This window comes from Lagopus leucura, unplaced genomic scaffold (genome assembly GCF_019238085.1).
Source record: "Lagopus leucura isolate 7727_CA_CO unplaced genomic scaffold, USGS_WTPT01 Super-Scaffold_760, whole genome shotgun sequence".
NCBI lineage: Eukaryota > Metazoa > Chordata > Aves > Galliformes > Phasianidae > Lagopus > Lagopus leucura.
This window is the reverse complement of record NW_024962257.1, coordinates 9,893,315-9,909,462: the sequence shown is the minus strand read 5'-3', so window position 1 is coordinate 9,909,462 and position 16,148 is coordinate 9,893,315. Positions and strand designations below refer to the sequence as shown.

Sequence of the window (16,148 nt, the reverse complement as noted above, 5' to 3'; positions counted from 1 at the left end):
TAAGATATAAGCAACAAAACACTCCTTGCTTGCATCTTTATCTTCATTCTCTCTTAAAATACACTGGATGTAGAATCTCACGCGCACATTATCTCAAGTCCTCTGAAAACGAACAAGTCATCTCTGGCCAAACAAGGGTGTTTCTACCAGCTAACAGACCTGCCACTCTTGAAAGCCTGCCAGGTTTAAATATTTGATCGTCAGACACAGCCTTCATCCACCGCATCAATTCTTTTTTTAGGTACAACACAGAACAGCCTCAGAAAGTGCAGTCAGACAGTGCAGCAAACCTGCAGATGCTTCTCACACCAAACAGAATGAGCTATACTTGCTAGGAAATGAAGAGGCAGGGCAAAACTCTCTGACCTGTTCTGCTAAAGGAATGTTGAAGCCATAGAAAGCACAGACTGCTTTGAGATAAACTGACTTTCACAAAGAGTTTTTTTTTACACCTTCCATGGTGGTGGCATCATTTTTTTTTTTCCCCTAGAATTAAATGAAACTTTCACAACATCAAAATATGTAATAGTCTTTCTTGGAAGGTAATGGACTGGTGTTATGTTCTAACATATGCAGAAGAACATCTATTTAAAAGGCATCTTCTTAGAGGCCTAGCATATGCAAACCATGCAGTGGATGCATGGTGAAAGTACATACAGGTTTTGAAGTTGGCCACAAGTTTTGTAATTGGTTACTCTATAGAGTATGTGTGGGCTGATGTAATATAAAAAAACATGTGACAGTCAGAAAAGAAAAGTGTGTCTTAAGTCACCTTTTGAACTTAGGTACTTTCAGCCACACGTTCCTCCTTCTCTGATTAGGATTCCTGACCTCCCTCCCTTCAAGAGCCAAGTATCTATCCCATTTCTTTCTGCAAAACAATAACCCAAGAAGGGTGGTGCTTTTCCCCTTAATAGTAGCTGAAAGCACAGGATACTGAAGTTGAATGTGAGAACATTCAACTGAAGGGACTCCCAGGGGAGATAAGACTGTTTATTCTTCAGTGTTCCCCTCTTCACTGGTCTCTCTTGGCTGAAACAGACTGTACAAGTCACTCAAAGAGTGTCTCAAATACAAAATTATATTCACCTAGAAAATTCCCTTTATCAATAGATGATACTCTAATTCTTACTCTAATTGCTTCATTTTTGGCAAACAGAACTGCAACAGCAGAGGGCTTCAAGACTGAAGACCATGCAGATCCAGAAGAGGGGTACATACACGATGTAGGCTCAAATCCATTCAGACTGGAGAACAGAACAAAGCCCACTTCTCCCATATCCCTGGTGAAGTGCTGAGTTTTCTGACATCTTTCAATGCAGAGGATAGATCCCAGGAAATTATTTTGCTCTCACTGAAGACAACAATAAAATTTCTGTAGTCTCCCACTGGGATCCCAGCAAAGCTCGTAACGCATTCAACAGCTGGAGAAAAAAAAAAGTGAGGATGGCAAAGTTAACAGATAACAGTGCTCTCCTCCCTTGCATTTCTCTTATGGGTGCCATGGATGCAAGTTTAACTGTGATAGTGCATAGCACAGCTTTCCTTTGGACCCAGAGTTTCATATTCTGCATTTAACACTTAGATCATGATGCAAATATGCATGTCTGAACAACAGAAGGGATTTATTATGTGGTGACCCAAAAAGCATCAAAAATTCGGTTTAAGAGTCAGCAAGAACTCTGGTTTGCAGAAATAGGAGAATGTTCTATACAAGGATTAAAAAACCCTCTTTTACAACAAGAGTAACAGGATTGATTTGGCTTGTCACACCACTCAATAAACAGTGGTGCTGCTGGTTTTGTAAATCCAGCTTGCTCTTATGAAAGAAGATTGTTTATACTTCCCACAATCTCTGCAGGCTTTTTATGGCATCTCATACTTTTCAACTGCAGAACAGAACAGAGATTGGGGAAAATGTAGCTGTGTTTTATTTAAAAATGCTGTACAATAAAGACTATTGCACTGCCCTTTTGGTGAAGTCCAGGATAATGACAACTATATATACACACACACACACACTAGTCGTAACTATCACCCTTTTCCTTTCCTGTATCTTAGTAAATAGTTTTATCTCCATCCTTTTCCTTTTCTGTATCTTAGTAAATAGTTTTATCTCAACCCACAAGTTCTACTTCTTTTTCTTCCCATTCTCTCACCCAACCCACTGGCAAGGGGGAGAATGAGTGAACAACTGTGTGGTGCCAGATTAAACCACAACACCTGTGTTCTTGCAAGAAACGAGCTGATAAAAGTGAATGCACTTAAACAGAATTGCACAGTCCTCACTATTTCTACAGATCAGATGCCTGATAGAAATTGTTTTAATAGCACTGAAAATACATGGGGACAGTAGCAGTCATGTTCTTCTCTAACTGCATGCTGCTCCACTTATACTGGTGCTGCACCCACTTTGAAAGAAGCCCTTCTAATCACTGTAGAGAGAAGTGTTCCAACATAACAAAACACTTAAGCACGTACATCAATATATAGTTAAATGCATGAAACACTGCACTAAGTACAGATGCACTCACTTTCTGTAATTTTTTTTTTATGTCAGCAGAAATAAGCAGCACATAAGGTACAGGAATATGTAAGCAGCCCTTGATGCAAAGAATTCAATATACTTTCTCCAGGTGTGTACAAGATAAGACTCCAAACTCTGACAAAGAGCTTGAGAAATAACGAAACTGAATGAAAAGCTTTTATCTAATTTCAAATCTTCATCAGAAGATCCGATATAAAGCAAATGCTCAGAAATACTGGTGGGGAGGGAGGGAGGGAAAATTCAAAGATAATTCCAACTCTATGCAAAGATAATTCCAAACCTATGCAAATTTGAAGAACATGAGTAAATGTTGCGTTAAATAAAAGAGGAAGTGAGATATACAATTTTCATCCCATTCCAAGTCTGTAAGATGAATATATATTGAGACTGCCCCACAGTCATTACTGGAGAAAGGCTCTGGAACAGTGAGGGTGCTATAGCTCTTCCAGGAAACTAATCTGTTTCTTGAATTAGTGCCAGCTAAGGGCAGTACTTACTATGTTTCTCTCCATGTGACCTTGTTTCTGCAGATGCTATTATAGCACCAACGCAATACCAGTGCAATATTGTGCAGCAGAGTGGGCTGGTTACAGTTATTCTCAGCTCTGATTAACCAGAAAAGCCCTCACGATGATGTCAAACACTAATTTCCCAACAATAACTACAAACTCATCATCAACAAAAGGAAATACTTTCCAACCCTTTGTTTCAAACAGATAAAGCAAACAGGAAATACTCAGCTACCTTGCTTCCAACCTTTTTCTATCCATTTCACTCCTTCCTGCCTCTATCCATTTCAGGAGAGAACTGCTCAAGAAAAGTGCTTCTTCAAAAGTTCAGCTTCTGCTTACACAGGCATTGAACCCTCAGGATCTCACTAGCCTCTGTCCTGGCTTCTCCCTCCTCCTATCCCCACGGTGGGAGAAGGAGCAGGAGAAGCAGGAGGATTAAAAAAGGAGTGTTCACATATCAGCTTTTTAAAGTTTTTTCCTCCTTTTAATGAAGGGCTATTTTCCATAGCACTGAGGAGTGGCTCATGAATGCACTGTGTTGTGGCAATCTGGGATCCTTTGGCAGTGAGAACTAGGCGTGCAGGAGCAGGCAGCACCACGCTTTTTCACTTTTTAAACTGACAATTCCATGCTAACATCACGGCAGCTGACAAGGAAAAGGCCGAGATAAGGATGCCTTCTTTCATCACAGAATTCTCCTTCTGCCAGTCAGAATTCTTCAGAGAAAAAAAAAAAAAAAACCCACACATATATTCACTAGGAAAGTATAAGAATACATTGTTTGAATTATGTTTTTGTAACATAAATCTCTTGTATGCTGGTTCATCCATTTCTACCTCATCCATTTCTCATTCTTACAGCCACATTGCTGTCCTCATGCTTTTAACTCCTTGAATCTAGAAATACCTTCGGAGAATCTGGAAAGGATTTCACAGTAAGTCTGGAGATAGCCACACGTGTTTGGTAATGCTCAAATAATCTCATAGACACATTTCTTGCAGGATGGATACATTAATGGCAGTCAGCTTTGAGAGGTGTCTTACATCCCTAAGTTTCTTGGCAACAAAAAATCCACGTGTAGCAGCAGTGCTTACTAGCTCTGATGTTTTCAGAATGACACTGTATTCACTTTAGTCACAGATAAACTTTTTCTCAGAATTTACTTCTGTTTCAGTTGAAGTTAATGGAAGGGTTCCTACCAGTAGAAACAATGTCACACAATAAGGACGAAAGTAAAAAGAGGTTCCTTATTCTTTAGGGTTTCGAGGTTTCTACATCTATCAGCAATGACACCAGTAATGTGTCCTCCCTGCTTGTTTTTTTGGTTCTGTTTTTTCCTTTTTTTTTTTTTTTTTAATTCCTGTTAATAATGGGAACTTTCTTTTTTTCCATTAACCCTCCACTTGCAGCCTCAAATTCTGACAGGCCAGAGCTTGCTACACAAGAGTTATTTTATTAATCATGTAGATAGTTGGATGCTTATCCCAAACTCATCAGTATTTTGGTGGGCCTGGGTGATTTTCACTTGAGTGAAATCAAACCTTATGGCACAGATAGAAGTGCTCACTAAAGTCACTGCAGTGAGCAGTGGGGTGATTCCACACGCTGATATTACATCACTGCTATCACACAACAGCCCCTGGCAATACCTTCTCAATAACAGGTTTAGACAACTTAGTTTAATTACTCTTATCAGGTTGTAAATGTCTTAAAATCCGCATCATGGCATAGATGTTTCATAGCAAATAAAATGTTGGTGCAATACACACTTTTCAAGTCACTTCATTTTTTGTTTGAGCAACATGAAATTGTTCTCAGTTTTTCACTGCAGCCACGCAATTGGAAAAAAGAAAAAAGAAAGAAAGAAAAGCAGCCCGTTAGCCTTACCACTCTGCTGCCAGGTTCCAGACTGCTCAGTCATATCCTACAGTCAGTTATTCATTTGAGGAAATTGGCCATAGTCTCAAATCTTGCTCTTGTTTGAGATTATTCATGATCCATTCATACTGAAAAGAAAAAAAAAAAAAAATAGAAACTAATTACATTTTCAGGTTCACAATTATTTACTCAGGTGTTTTTGTAGCAAAGGAAAACATGCAGACAGAACTGATTTGCAAATGAAGATATTTAAACTTGACAGAATTTAGACACCCCATTCTTTAGAGCTGGGAATCGATAGACACATCGCGTGGTCCTGAGTTATTACTTTCACTCTCCTAATTTCCCTTAACTTGGCAAAAATAGCCGTGTCTTAGCTTTTCAGACTGTTGAGTGGAAGAAGTCATTAGAAAAAATCTTTCAGGACAAACAGCAGAAGGGTTTGCATCAGCCAGCTCAATGATAATATTTGATGGACTCCATGTTATCTGAGGATCTTCCTCACCTTGTGTTCCAAGGCACAGATTGATGCAGATTTTCCATCCTCTTAAACTACAGGTGCTTCTCTGCTTTTTAAGTCCTGTGTTGTTTCCTGAGCAGATCTGGGGCAGCAAGTCCTCTGTCAAACAGTGAAGGAATCAGCGCATTTCCCATGGAGCAGATGGAGAGCAAGACATAGCACAGGAGCAACGTGCCCTTGACGAGGAAGCTTCACAGCTTTGATGTGTTCTCTCTCTTCTTTCTCTTTTTAATTACCTAGAAAGCTATTCTTTCCATGGAGCATGAAAATTGTTCTTGCAACAACCTCAGTATTGCTTATGAGCCCAATTTACCTTTCTGATCAAAGGAGATGTAAAGTAAGACAAACCTCTTCTCACCTAAAGGCACTAAAGAGGGCAGGTATATCTGATTAACAAACAATAAACACATTGCATCTACAAACAAATGCCTGCAAGGGAAGCTGAATGTGCTTTTTGCTAGTTTATAGAAGGCTGGGTATCTTAAAACAAGTCTGGTGAGCAGAGAAAGGAAACTGGTGTTCAATAGCACTGTTAACCACTGATTAACAGAGGTAGACGCCTGAACCAGGTACTTTACCCAGGGAAGGTACTATTATAGGGACGAAAGAAGAATGCACTTCAAAGGTGCAAGTGTCTTCATACAGGTATGTGTATGTATTCTAGGAAAAGCAGCCTTAAACACTCCAATTATTTTGCTAAACACAGCTAAAGCAATGCAGCACATAAATGAAACAGTAATTTATCTGAACTTATCCGTTATCCTGGATCCTTGCATAACTGCATGCCAGCAGACATTCCAGCACAGAATAAGTTACCAGCAGCTGACCACTTCTGGGATGTCACACAGCCAATGTGCAACAAATGACCATGAGTGAATTGGTGCCACTTTACAGCCAGCATATGTTAACAACCCTGATGGAAAACCCTGTCAAGGAGTTGGCTGCAACGATTCAAGTCAGAAAGTATGCTCAGCAAGCTTGCATTATTGGATATAAACAGTCCTTTGAAGTGGGAAGTCTCACCTGGAAGTTCTGCTGTTATTCTGTAATTATCTTGCAATACATCACAATTTAATGCAGAGCACTCTATGACTGGCCCCCAAAGTCACTTCCAAACAAACAGTGAGAGCAAAGGACTTGTCATTTACATGAAGTTACCCTCTTAGAAGCTAGAAGGGTGGTGGCATTTCAAATTCAGCTAATGTTGGAGCAGAAGGAAAGCAGCACTGGATGGAGATTGAGAGGAAAAGGACTTAAATTGTATGATAAAGAGTGCTTTAACTCAAATTGCATCTTAATTGATAAATGCTGAACCAGTCATAACAAACCCTTGTGAGAGAAAATAATGTTTCATTTTCTCCATTATACAGGGGGAAAGAGAAGATGCTGTGTGCTTACCCAAACTTAAAGCAACCAAAAAGAGAGAACAGAACCTACCTTGTGCTGAAGGAGCTCAAAGCTATTAGCAGGAGTTACAAGAACCAATCTGTCATGTGTGCCTCCAAAGATTTGATTCCCCATGGATTATTCAGATCAATTACAGAATGAATTCTAGATTTCATAACATGGAAGCAAAGCCCCACTGCTGACCGGCATGGCAGAAACATGCTGTTTGCCAATCTCACCTTCCATCTCTGTTGAAGCCCATATCAGAGTTATGGTTGCACTGTGGAAAGATAAAAAAAAAGTAATGGAAGATGCTGAAAGACCAAGAATTTTGCTGGGACTTGTTGTAGAAGCCTGGGTCTAGCAAAGATCTGAGACACAACCACAGACATCAATGGAGCAATTACAATCACTGCATTTCTTGGTCAAGCAGGAACACAGCATAAGTCTCCGTGTATGTGAACAAGCTCGGCTTTAGTGCTCTACCACTCCTTGTCAGTGCAAGCAAGGAGCTCTCCTCCAGAAGTGAGGTCAAAACATAAAAAAATAATAACCAAATAAAGTAGTTCTAACAGGCAAAGGAACAGATGTTCTCATGACATCATGCAGACACAGTATCACAAACACCTACCCTTCCACGTTGCTCAGTACCAGTGGTTTTCAGTCTCTGGCCTGCAGGCCTTTGGTATGTAAGGGATTATATCCTAAGGTAACACAGAAAAATAAGATATTGCCAACTGTGAAAATGCACTACCCCCTGTCACAGAAACTACAAAGCTGCTTGGCTAGGGTGTTTCCATTTCTGCTGATGCTGTGTTCTATTATCAGGCCTTCTGTAGTCAACATCCCTGCAACATGTGAGCATTCACCCTGCCACTACTGCACACCACGTTCCTGCCTTCAGGGAGACTGAAAACCTCACAGGCAGAGCGTGAATTTTTTAAAAACCATACCTATTTTGTGGCTCCATTCTTGACTGAGAAACTGCTCATATTAGCTTTCCCTCAAGGGCTCCATTTCCAGTAAACACATTATCTATTGTATAACCATCATCAGAAATTGCCTTTTGCTTTTAGCTTTCTCTTTGGGTTTGTTCTGTTCTAGACACAAGCCATCCTTCACTGATTAGATGCTGCATCTCTGCACCGTAAAACCCTTTTAAAGAGGTGGACAGCATTAGATGCCGCAGGCTCAGAATGACAGTACGTCATTACTCAAAAAATCCTCCAAAAAATTTTAAATCCTGTTGTAAACTTAAGCCAGAAGATCTGTACTACTGCTGCTGCTGCTAGCTGGCTCAGAGGGAGCACAGGATAGTAGTATGGGGTTTTGTAGCAATCAGAAAGATCAACAAGATGGAATGGTGATACAGGAGGACTAAGGACAAAGGGACCAGTGCACTGGAAAGGTGTAACAAAGAAAAAGTACTCACCCATCTCTGAAGATGAAAGCTCACAAGAGAAACTCCACAAGGGAGGGATCTCCAATCAGAGATCCTTCCCCATTGAGGTCTAGGACAGGTGCAGCCAGGCTCCACCTCTCCTGGTTGCACAGCTGAATTGCCTTCACCTGCTCTCCCAGGGCTGACCGGGTCCTTTCCCAGCTGCTCAATCAGCGGGTCAGGCTGTGACTCAACAGTTTCCATACAGGTTCCCAACAATTTAGCAAACATTCGTGTTTTCTTATTTTCTTCTGTATTGGAACTGTTTTTATAATCAGTGTGTGTGACTTTGTCAGGAATACACGTGAAAGGCCAATAACAACATTCCCTGGCTTTATCCTGAAAGTGACTTTTGCTCTCAGAAGACACCAGCAGAACAGGGCACTGGTGACCCACCCTTCCAGATTAACAGGGAAAGGTACCATTTTTCAGACTCGTGTGTGAGTATGTGCTGGGTTAGTTCCACTACTTCCTCTGCAAAATGCAGAGGAGTACTCAAACCATGAACACATTTCCTTCCAACAGATTCTGACACAGGCTCCTCTTACTGCAGGGTGAGAAGGATCCAAACCTGAACTCCTACATCGCAGAATTACTGCAATACCAAGAAATACATTTATAAACCATAGAACAGGAAATCTTGCAGTAGGTTGTTTGGAGCTGCTGCTCATTTTTCTCTCTTTCTGCCCTCCACATGCTGCTTTACCCTGAGACAAAGCCCCAGAGCAGGAACACTGTTTGTTAAGAGCAAAACAGCGAGCTGATGAGACTGGGCAGAACGTGGCTGATCACCCCATGTAAAAGTGTTGATGAAGTAACATCTGGGTCTTTCTCTGTTGTCGTTCATGTCATTTGGGTTTTGTCAATTCTGCTGATGAATGCTGTTGCAACAATCCAGAGACAGGTTGCAATGGCAGATGGGAAAGCATCACTCAGCTGACATCGAGGAGAAAAAAGATGAAAACCAGTAATATTTCTGAGGTTCTCAATGCACTGGCCTATCTTACTGCTATGTGAAACTATTAGCCATTTTGCCATCAGCCACTGAGAGCTGCAATCAGATGACAGAGTAAGAGAGAGACTTCTCTTTATTCTGCAGCTAAAGCTAGGCATTTCACAGCAATGCCACTGGCTGTTCTCTAGCATTCACTCATCTTTCCTAGGAAATGAAATGAATTGGTTGTCAGGGGCAAGCAGGTCTGGAAAAAAAAAAAAAAAAAAAAAAAAAGCTATTTCTTGCATAATGTCTTTTTACATTCCTAATAGAGGCATGAGGAAACATGCATTATACTGCTGAGTATTTTTTGCACAAGATAATGAGAGAGCAGTGCTAAGAATTCCCAGAGGCAGCTAACCCAGCTTACTCTTGCTTAATAGTTATTTACTGAGAAGAAACACTCTCCTCCCGAGTCAGGCTGCTTGAGAAAATCATGGTTCGTTAGAATTAACCTGCTCTCTGATCTGTCACTTGCATGAATTCCTCACGTTCCAAAAATGAAAGCATTTGGTTAGAGGCAACAGTGTTTCTTTCAATCCTTCAGTCAGAAATATCTGAAAAGCAACAGAACCTCATGGACAGCAGTGAAATTCTGATAAAAAAGAATGCATAAAGACTCCTCATGTCAGCAGCACATCACCTTTGATGGAACACAGACTAATGACAGACCTCTTTTACTAGGAACAGATTTTGCCACTTCTGCTAACAATGCTTATTTGCACCCAGACGCAAAGTAGAGAGCAGAGAGATTCTTGATTAATTTTCCGCACAGAAAATACACCTCCCTTGAATATCTCCATGTAAAAGTATCTTGATGATTTAGTACCTGGTTCCCAAGTAAAACAGGAGTTGGGTGTATACACACCGGGGCCGTGACGCAGGCATTTCCTTTCTGCCTGAACCACAGAAGGACGGCAGACAGGTGGTGGCAGTGGAACTGGGCTGCTCAGCAGTGGCTCAAAGCCAAGGAGCCCATCTCAGGGCTCTGTTTCATCTCAAACAAATCCTAACTGCACAGCACAATTTACTCCAGCTGACTCCTGTCACAGCTGTTCTCTGTGTCTTCTTTTTTCACCCTAACATAACTGAAAATGACATTACAGCACTTCAGAGGTTTCAAAACTTAGGCGTAACTGCAGAACTGAAATACTCCATTCATCTCTCAGTGGCACAAAGATGCCTTTTTCTCTCTAATGCTGCCTCTTACCAACGCTCACGCAATCCAATTAGCTTTGGCTCTGCAGTGCAGGCGAAATCTCCATCTGCTGGGGCTAACATCCCAGAGGACCTTCTACAGAAGAACACAGCTAAGAGCACAACGATTCTTTAGTTTACCTGTCTTCTCTTTCAGTTTCTACACATTCATACGCACCCATTCACACACAACCAGCCAGCACCACCCCCAGTCTCAGGGCTTAAGGGACTACTTGGCCTGGTTGACTTTTAAGGATGCATGAATCCTGGCCCCAGGTGGTGGCTTTCAATTACTTTACTGTCACCAAACAAAAGGAAGGTTGAACAGCTTTCTCAGTCAGTCAGAACAATTTCCTGCGTTTAAGTGAACAACAGCTAGGCAGCCAGAAGCTATGCACAAGTACAATTCCTGTCTTTCCATACCAAAACAAAGTTTGCACTTCACCACGGTGATCACATTTAGCAACCTCTCCAGAGTATGTGCCTGCTTTTTCATGTCACAGTGCCCGCAGAATGAGGACTGCATTACAAAGGGTAGGATTTCAGCACTTAAGCAGGACTGAAACTAGAAATAGCAGGAAATTGCTTTAAACTACTCCGCCAAGCACAAATGACTTTTAAATTCAGTCACACACCGGTATAAGGATGTGTTTTCACAGCCTGACAGGAGAACATTAAGCAAGTTCTACAGTACAATAAGTACCTTAACAACCATCCTACTTACAGATCATTTCGGGATAATTCCCTCTCTGATCTCTTGTACTGCTTTTGCACACCTTTAACTCCCTGCTAGTCACTCCTGGCACAGCTCCACACACAGCCCGGTCAATATTTGGACATTACTGGACAGTGGTTTTGGGAAACTTTCAGGCAGAGGATCAGTTTGCTCTAGGGAGAGCTATCGTGTCTCTTGTTTCCATCAAGGAAAGCATTGCATATAAAGTAGACGGGATCATTGTAATTAGTAAGGACTTGATACCCCAGCTGCTGCACAAGGCTCAAGAATGGGGCCGTTCCAATGTGAGAGGGCTCCGGGATCAAATGCAAAAAAAACTTTAAAGGTGCCTAAATAATAAAGGATCACGAAGGACAGTAGATTCTGACCTCAACTTGAGCTCCAGAAGAACAAAACAACAAAACCCTACGCAGAGCTTTGCATGGCCCATTTTGAATTCCGTGATGGAAAGGATTCAAATGGTAGTCATCATGTAGCATGCACTAAGAAGAGATACTGAATTAAAGACTTTGTGATTGGCCACTGCTTTCTATCCTTAGATGAATGATGAAATTGTTGGTAAAAGATCTAAGTAGATACCTCTGGCTTTTATCTTTAATTTTTTCTTTCTAAATTTAGTCTTCACAAATTATTCTGTTTAGAGTATTGGTTTTAGTGCCTGTTCTTAGTATTCACAAATTATTTGATTATTCAAAATCGCTAAGGTGGAATTTCAGTATAGCACATGCGAATATATTTAAACCTGAGGCTTCTGAAAGTGAGAAGGCGTGCATTTGTTCATCACTCAGCGAATCAGGGAGCTCTGGACCAACACAGACTGCAGGTGGCAGCACCCAGTCAACCAGCTGCAGGGTGAGCTGAACCCAGACAAATGTCACCATAGCATCTTCATGGTTTTTAAGCCACTTCCTGCACCGTGAGTGCTTGGGCGTCCGCGCAATTTCTGTCTGAATTTTCATTTTGATACAATACTGATTTCAGTAATTAATGTTTTATTAATCTGTATTTTAGTTTTCAACTGTTGCAGCTTTGCTTTTCACATACTATTGTCATATTCTCTTCTAATTGTGCGTGGAGATGTGGCACTGAGAGACATAGGTCAGTGGGTCTGGTAGGGATGAACTGACAGATGGACTCTGATCTTAAAGCTCTTTTCCAACTTCAGTGATTCTGTTCTATAATTCTAAATGCTTTCAGTGCTTTTCACTCAGTCAAATCTCCTAAACAAGAGAAGCTCCTTCAGCTGTCTTGAGCCAAATACAACAGATAGGTGGGTAATTTTTTCCGTTCTCTCCACTTCATATTTTCCCTACTCAGTTCAGGAGAACCTGGCTTTAATACCACCACTCTCTGGTCTTGCTCAGAAAGAATCCGCCTGTTCCATTTTTCTTAGCACACAATCTCTATCATAATACCTATCTGTGCTATGGCCAGTAGGTGTTCCAGTTGCAACTATGTTCCCAGGAAGTGCCTTACTCCACTCTGAGACCAACATTAATTACTTACCCAGTTAATTAGGTGAGTCAAGAGCCCCCAGCAGAACCCCCATCAATGTGGACATGAGTCTTGGCAGCACTCATCTGGCTGCTCCTTGATATGAGACACAAAGCCCATCTTCTGAGAGGCAGCAGGCAACGGGACTCTGTCTATTTGTGCCTTTGATGTCCTTTTAATTTGTGGTACCCAAACATTTGCATTGACCTTCTCTTGTATGACAGGATCCTTTGCTGGAGCCACAGGAAGCCACCTGTAAAATATTTTCATTGCACTTGGAACTAGTCTGCAGCCCTGGCTCAGCAGTCTTTGCAAAATAACAGGTATTTTTGGCTTATTTAAAGCATGTTCAATCTCCTTTTAAACTTTCATATTTAAAACAAAGAGTTCTAAGGACAACTTAGTTATTCACTCCTCTGACCATGCTGAAGTTTGTAATTAGACAATTATTCAGTCATCCAACCACATACTCTTTCTGACATCAGAATCATCCCTGGCCTGCAACCCAGCTCTCTATCATTCATCTCCTTCCAGCTGCTCACTGCTTACTGCTGACATTGATCACTTAGCTATGGATGCTAACTTTCCAAAATGCCCCTAAGGGCAAATTATCCAGCCTTGTTCCTTCTGGGATCAGTATAGTGGTCATAAGACAGCTTCGTTGCATACATCACACAAACAGAAATTCTGCAGACTCCCATCTGTCTTACTAAAAAGAAAGTCAATAAACTCAAGCAGAAATGTTTACAACTCTTGGACGTGCCAATCACATCCCAATTGTATAACCACAGTGTGAGCTCCGCAGTCACGCCAGCAAAATAAGCTCTGTCCTCTCTGCAGGAAATTTCTCTATTCTGTGCATTTTCCCATTTGAGGAGTCTATTTATTTGAGGTTCTAGGTCTAGCAGTCATTGAGGCGTAACAAGAACTAGGAGTTGCAATTTAATTCTTACAGAAGGATTTCTCTGCTGTGGCCCATTACTCCCAGGCATGAAGACTTCAGTGGTAATATCACAGTTTCCAACTGACTTCCAGAAATCTTGTCTGCCTTGTGCCAGGTTGGAAGCACAAATATTACAGTTGGCAGCAGGGATGAATGAACATGAAGGTAGCATCTCTTGTGAATGTAAGGATTCTCAGCCAGCAGGGCAGAGTCTCCCCTTGAAAGCCATTAAGAGCCGGTCAGAAAGAACCAACACTGACAACATATTTTAACTAACTGCTTGAATTGTCATCACTGAGTTTTAACTCTTAGAGTTTCAAATATATGGTTTTCAAATATCAAGTTATTAGCCATGATCAAAGCTAAAAAGAGAAAAATAAAACATTTTTCATAAAGATACTCCATACAAACAGAGGAGGATGTTCAATATTTTCAATGATTCCGTGAATAAATTCAAAATAAACTGTTATGCTACAATCATGTTTTCTGACAGCCAGCTCAGAGCTCTCAGAAAAAAAAAAAAAAGGAAAATCACTACTAACAAAATTAAGAACTGGGCCCCACTGTGGTGAGGCACACAGCCCAGATACAGCAGGCTGGGCTTTTGGATGGGGCTTATTTACAAAGCATACGTGGATTTTTCAGGTTCCTGCATGGCATAGGGCTGGTTCCATGTTACACATCTTATTTTAATAGGCAAATTACCACGTATGATGTTTTCACCTTGCACATAACTTCATCTGGAAGTGACTGCATATGTGTGGTTTCTGCTTTGTTTTGAGCTATGTGTCACTCAAACGTTTACTCTGCATATTACAGCAACACATCTCCAGATCCTATCTGATAAGAATGATGTTTCATATCTGAGTCACTATCATCCACCTTGTGTAAGAGATATGCTGTACTCAGACACCAAACAGGACAGGTAGGTTCCCAGTAATTAGGATGCATGCTCACCAATGGTATATTGGCATTTTAATCGGGAGAGGAATATTTTTTCTATCTGTGCTATGGTTACAGAAGATAATAGCAGCAATATTCACAGGCACTGAGGTTTCTTGAATCATAAAACACTGTCAGCTCCACATTCCATTGGCTGCAAACAAATATTTCCTGCTATAGACAGGTCTCTGTGTAACTGGTTCAGCCTTTTCTCCAAGCTAATAGCCAGCTGCTTTATTAGGAAAAGACTTTAGTTCATTATTAATTTTCCAGTTTTATAGAAACCATATAAAATATGTGTTGTCTTTGGGAAGTCCTAGATTGAACCTTGTTTCTATCACATTCCAAGAGACATTCCTGTCCACAGGGCTAGATCCTGAACACAAACCAGCAAGCGAAAAAACAATTGTGAATCAAAGAACACACGAACTGTCGAGACGGAAGCAAAAGAAAGAACACATCTCACAATTTCATCCACCTGCAAGGCTAGGACCACTGCTGTGCAGCTCATTGAGGCCCTTCTAAAGTCAGCAGATATAGAAAATGCCACTGTGTCTCACTCTCCTCTCATGCATGACCTGAGCAAGGCCTGGACAAAACAGCACAGCTGCTCCATCCCAGCAGAGGCTCAGTGCAGCTGATGTGTGCTCTATCCTGTGTGTCCCTGGGATTCTCTCAGCCCTGGGCTAGATCTTTCACTGGGGCAGCTTCCCCGTGGTGATGCCTTACACGCCTGCGTAGGGCTCAGTACCAGAAGTGCTTTGCTCCACCAGCAGCTCTGCAGGAACACCTGGGTGAGGCTTTACAGCCTGTATGGCGTACAGTGATCCCTCTGATCTTAACTGCATGTTAACAACTCTACAGTCAGATCTAGGGTAATCAACTGCACACATTAAAAACAATTGATTGTCCCATCACATGAAAGACTGCAAGCAAAAATGAGGGTGGGGGAGAAATCCAAATAAACGTCAGTGTAGCTCCTACACACAACAACATGGAACAATCTTTTGTGATGATAGAGAAAGCAATCTGCTCTGATGGACTCACTTATAATGATTATTATATCCTCGTTTTCCCCTGATAGTACACAGGATATTCAGGGGATTGACATACTTAGGGAACTGATACAATCTTTCTCTTTGCTAAGTATTACACTCTTAGAATAAACAGTGCAATTAAGATTGCAAAAGAAATCCAACAACGTGCAGGTAAACAAAGTTTCAATATCGTTCACTTCCCCCACAGACTGAAGAACCATCGGGAGGTCAGTGGGTGCCCACAGCAGTGAGGGAGGCAGGCATGGCAGGAAGAAAAAGGCATCTTTCTGTCCTCCCATCCCACCTGCAGTAAAGGTGGGAAATGCGAGAACACATGGAAGCCAAGAGCCACTTGGAAGAGGAGAAACAGATCCATCTGTAGAGTGAATGCCCGGTTCCTATATACCTGGAAACAGCCCTAGGAGCTTAAACAACATCAGGTTCTTTCATAAGCATCAGCCCGACAGCACGTTAAGCATTAAAGTTGTCCTAAATATTTCAGCACTTAAGCCATCCTACA

General features: G+C 41.4%; 1 protein-coding gene across 4 annotated transcripts in view; it reads right to left on the bottom strand.

The window, feature by feature from the left end:
- The window catches only part of CARHSP1 (calcium regulated heat stable protein 1), a 65,715-nt gene that overhangs the window by 33,599 nt on the left and 15,968 nt on the right, over positions 1 to 16,148 (bottom strand). Inside the window, exons 1-4 of one of the 4 annotated variants that reach the window (XM_042864845.1) lie at positions 7,476 to 7,567; positions 7,084 to 7,124; positions 5,444 to 5,557; positions 4,948 to 5,066 (exon numbers count right to left, since the gene is read on the bottom strand). In XM_042864845.1, coding sequence (XP_042720779.1) covers positions 4,948 to 4,981 — 34 coding nt within the window. In that variant the 5' untranslated portion in view covers positions 4,982 to 5,066; positions 5,444 to 5,557; positions 7,084 to 7,124; positions 7,476 to 7,567. Of the gene's footprint in view, positions 1 to 4,947; positions 5,067 to 5,443; positions 5,558 to 7,083; positions 7,125 to 7,475; positions 7,568 to 16,148 lie in introns of those variants that run through there. The other 3 variants (XM_042864846.1, XM_042864847.1, XM_042864848.1) reach the window with 3 other exon arrangements.